At 38.6% G+C, this 2612-nt stretch overlaps 1 protein-coding gene across 1 annotated transcript; it reads left to right on the plus strand.

Annotated features, from left to right (window-relative positions):
• Positions 1 to 242: 242 nt before the first annotated feature.
• Positions 243 to 841, plus strand: LOC104224734 (uncharacterized). Its single transcript, XM_009776427.1, has 2 exons — positions 243 to 366; positions 462 to 841. Exons 1-2 carry the CDS (start codon positions 243 to 245, stop codon positions 839 to 841), a joined length of 504 nt encoding a protein of 167 aa, XP_009774729.1.
• Positions 842 to 2612: the final 1771 nt, after the last annotated feature.

The following is a 2612-nucleotide window of genomic DNA, read 5'->3' on the forward strand; positions in this document are numbered from 1 at the left end:
ACCATTCTTTCTTAGTTAATAACAGAATCTGGTATTCTCTTCTCTCAACTGTTTTCTCGAAGCTTCCTTCTCTTCTTCATCTGAACTTCATCTTCCACAGCCATGGAAGTTAACATGGTATCAGAGCGTGCATTGCCGATCTAAACTCAGTCTTCCGCTCGTTCGTTCTCTGAGTTACTTCAATTCATACACACGGTGTTGAATTGTCTCAAAGTGACATAGTATTGAAAAAGAAGTTGGAAATGGCAATTATAGATGACGAGAACAATCACTTACGTGCAAATGCCTCTCCGACGACCAGTGCAACACGATTCACCATAGTCGATCACAATCACCCTCTTTACCTACAACCTACAAATACTCCAGGTAGCTCTCTGATTTCTCTTCAATTGACTGGCTCAAACAACTATGCTATATGGAGTAGATCTATGCAAATTGGTTTGTTAGGTAAAATCAATTAGGTTTTGTTGATGGAAAGTACCCTAAGTCTAAATTTAAACCTGAACTACATGACCGATGGGAAAAGGTGAATGCTGTAGTTTTGTCGTGGATAATGAATGTAGTACGACCAGGATTGCTAAGTAGTGTTGTATATGCATCCAATGCTCACAAGGTCTGGGAAGATTTAAAGGAAAGGTTTAATAAAGTGAATGGCTCTAGAGTCCTTTATCTTCACAGGGAGATTCATACCCTTATTCAGGGGACTATGACTGTTGCTGATTACTTCTCTAAGCTTAGAGATTTGTGGGATGAATTTGATGCACTCATGCCTTGCCCTGGGTGTCCATGTCCAGAATCTAAGAAGTATGCTGCTCACTCTGAATATCATAAACTTCTATAGTTCCTCATTGGCCTAAATGATTCCTATTCACAAGCTAGGAGTAAGATTATGATGATGTCTCCAGTTCCTAACATAAATAAAGCCTACTCCTTGCTTGTTGATCTTGAGAGTCAGATGAGTCTGGCAAACTTTACACAGGTAGTGCAAGTTGCAGAAGCTGCTGAAAGTAATGCAATGTTTAGTAACAGAGGTCCAGTAACTACAAAGGGAAATTTCAGGCTTCGAAAGAAGATCCCTAGTGTGGTACTGTCATTGCAAAGGACATACAAAGGAGACCCGTTACAATTTAATTGGTTACCCCTAAGACTTCAAGTCTAAGAAGAAGGGAGGTAGTCCTGGAGTGTATGCAAACTATGCAAGTCCCGCAGCAGGCCATGCTCCTGGTAATGCCTGCAAGTTCACTAACAACAATCCACAAATGATCTTTGGAATGCAGAATCAGCAGAACCTTCAAATACCTCAGTAGCCTGTTCAACACCCCACTCCTTACTTTACATAGGAGTCATATCAACCACCACAATCAGTGCTTCAGAAGTCTGTTCAGCAGCTTGCTCCTTTCTTCACACAGGAAAAATATCAACAAATTGTTCAGTTGCTCAGCAAAGGCATGGATGAAAGCACTTCTTGCAAGACTGTAGCAACATGTACTCTAATTACCTTGGTATCTCAGTATGTTAAGAATAGATAAATAATAGATACTAGAGCCTCCAACCACATAACATCTACCCTGCAGTTGTTAAAATCTTGTCAGCTTATTCTAGAGTCTGAAAGAAACAAAGTACATTTACCTATATGAGAAGTAGCATTAGTCACACACACATGGAAATCATCTGTGTTTACTAATCAGGACATCATTGATGTTTTATATATACCCGATTCAAATATAATCTTCTTTCAGTTTCTAAACTTACCAATGAGTTACAGTGTTTAGTGGCATTCTTCCCTAACTTCTGTATCTTTCAAGATCTCTATAGTGGTCAGGTGAAGGGGATTGGTAAGGAGGGACTGGGACTCTATATACTGCAGGGAAGCTCACTGCAAGGAAGTTCATTACCTACTACAACTAAGACTTCAGATAATGTAGTTAATGCAATCAATAAAAGTTGTGTTACAACTGATAGTGAAAACAATAATAGTGGTGCTAGTGTTTCTGATTCTTGTTCCCTATGGCATATGAGATTAGGTCATACTCCAATTGAGGTGATTAGAAAGCATGAGTTGCTCAATAAACTAAAACTTTGTGATCAATCATTTTGTACTGTGTGTCCTTTGGCCAAGCAAACAAAATTACCTTTTCAATTGAGCACTACTATTTCAAAAGCTGCATTTAAATTAATACATTGTGATGTTTGGGGACCCTACAGGGTAGCAACATATGATGGAAAAAGGTTCTTTGTTATAATTGTACATGACTTCACCGGATGTACTTGGATCTGTCTAATTATTTCTAAGTCAGACACCATAGTTGTACTAAGAGATTTTTTGAATAAAGTGAAGAATGTATTCTCTAGTTCAGTTAAGACTCTAAGAACAAATAATGGAGGTGAGTTCTTTAGCTATGAGGTCAAAATTCTTATGTCTGAATTTGGGATTAATTATCAAAGCACATGTGTCTACACCCCACAATAGAACGTGATTGCTGAAAGGAGGCACAAAACTATCCTAAATATGGCTAGATCCTTCAGATTTCAAGCTGCAATTCCTTTAAGGTTCTAGGGAGAGTGCGTGACCTCAACTGTCTATCTGATCAATAGACTACCCTCAAGAGTCA

The sequence above is a fragment of the Nicotiana sylvestris genome, chromosome 2, assembly GCF_000393655.2.
Source record: "Nicotiana sylvestris chromosome 2, ASM39365v2, whole genome shotgun sequence".
NCBI classification, from domain to species: domain Eukaryota; kingdom Viridiplantae; phylum Streptophyta; class Magnoliopsida; order Solanales; family Solanaceae; genus Nicotiana; species Nicotiana sylvestris.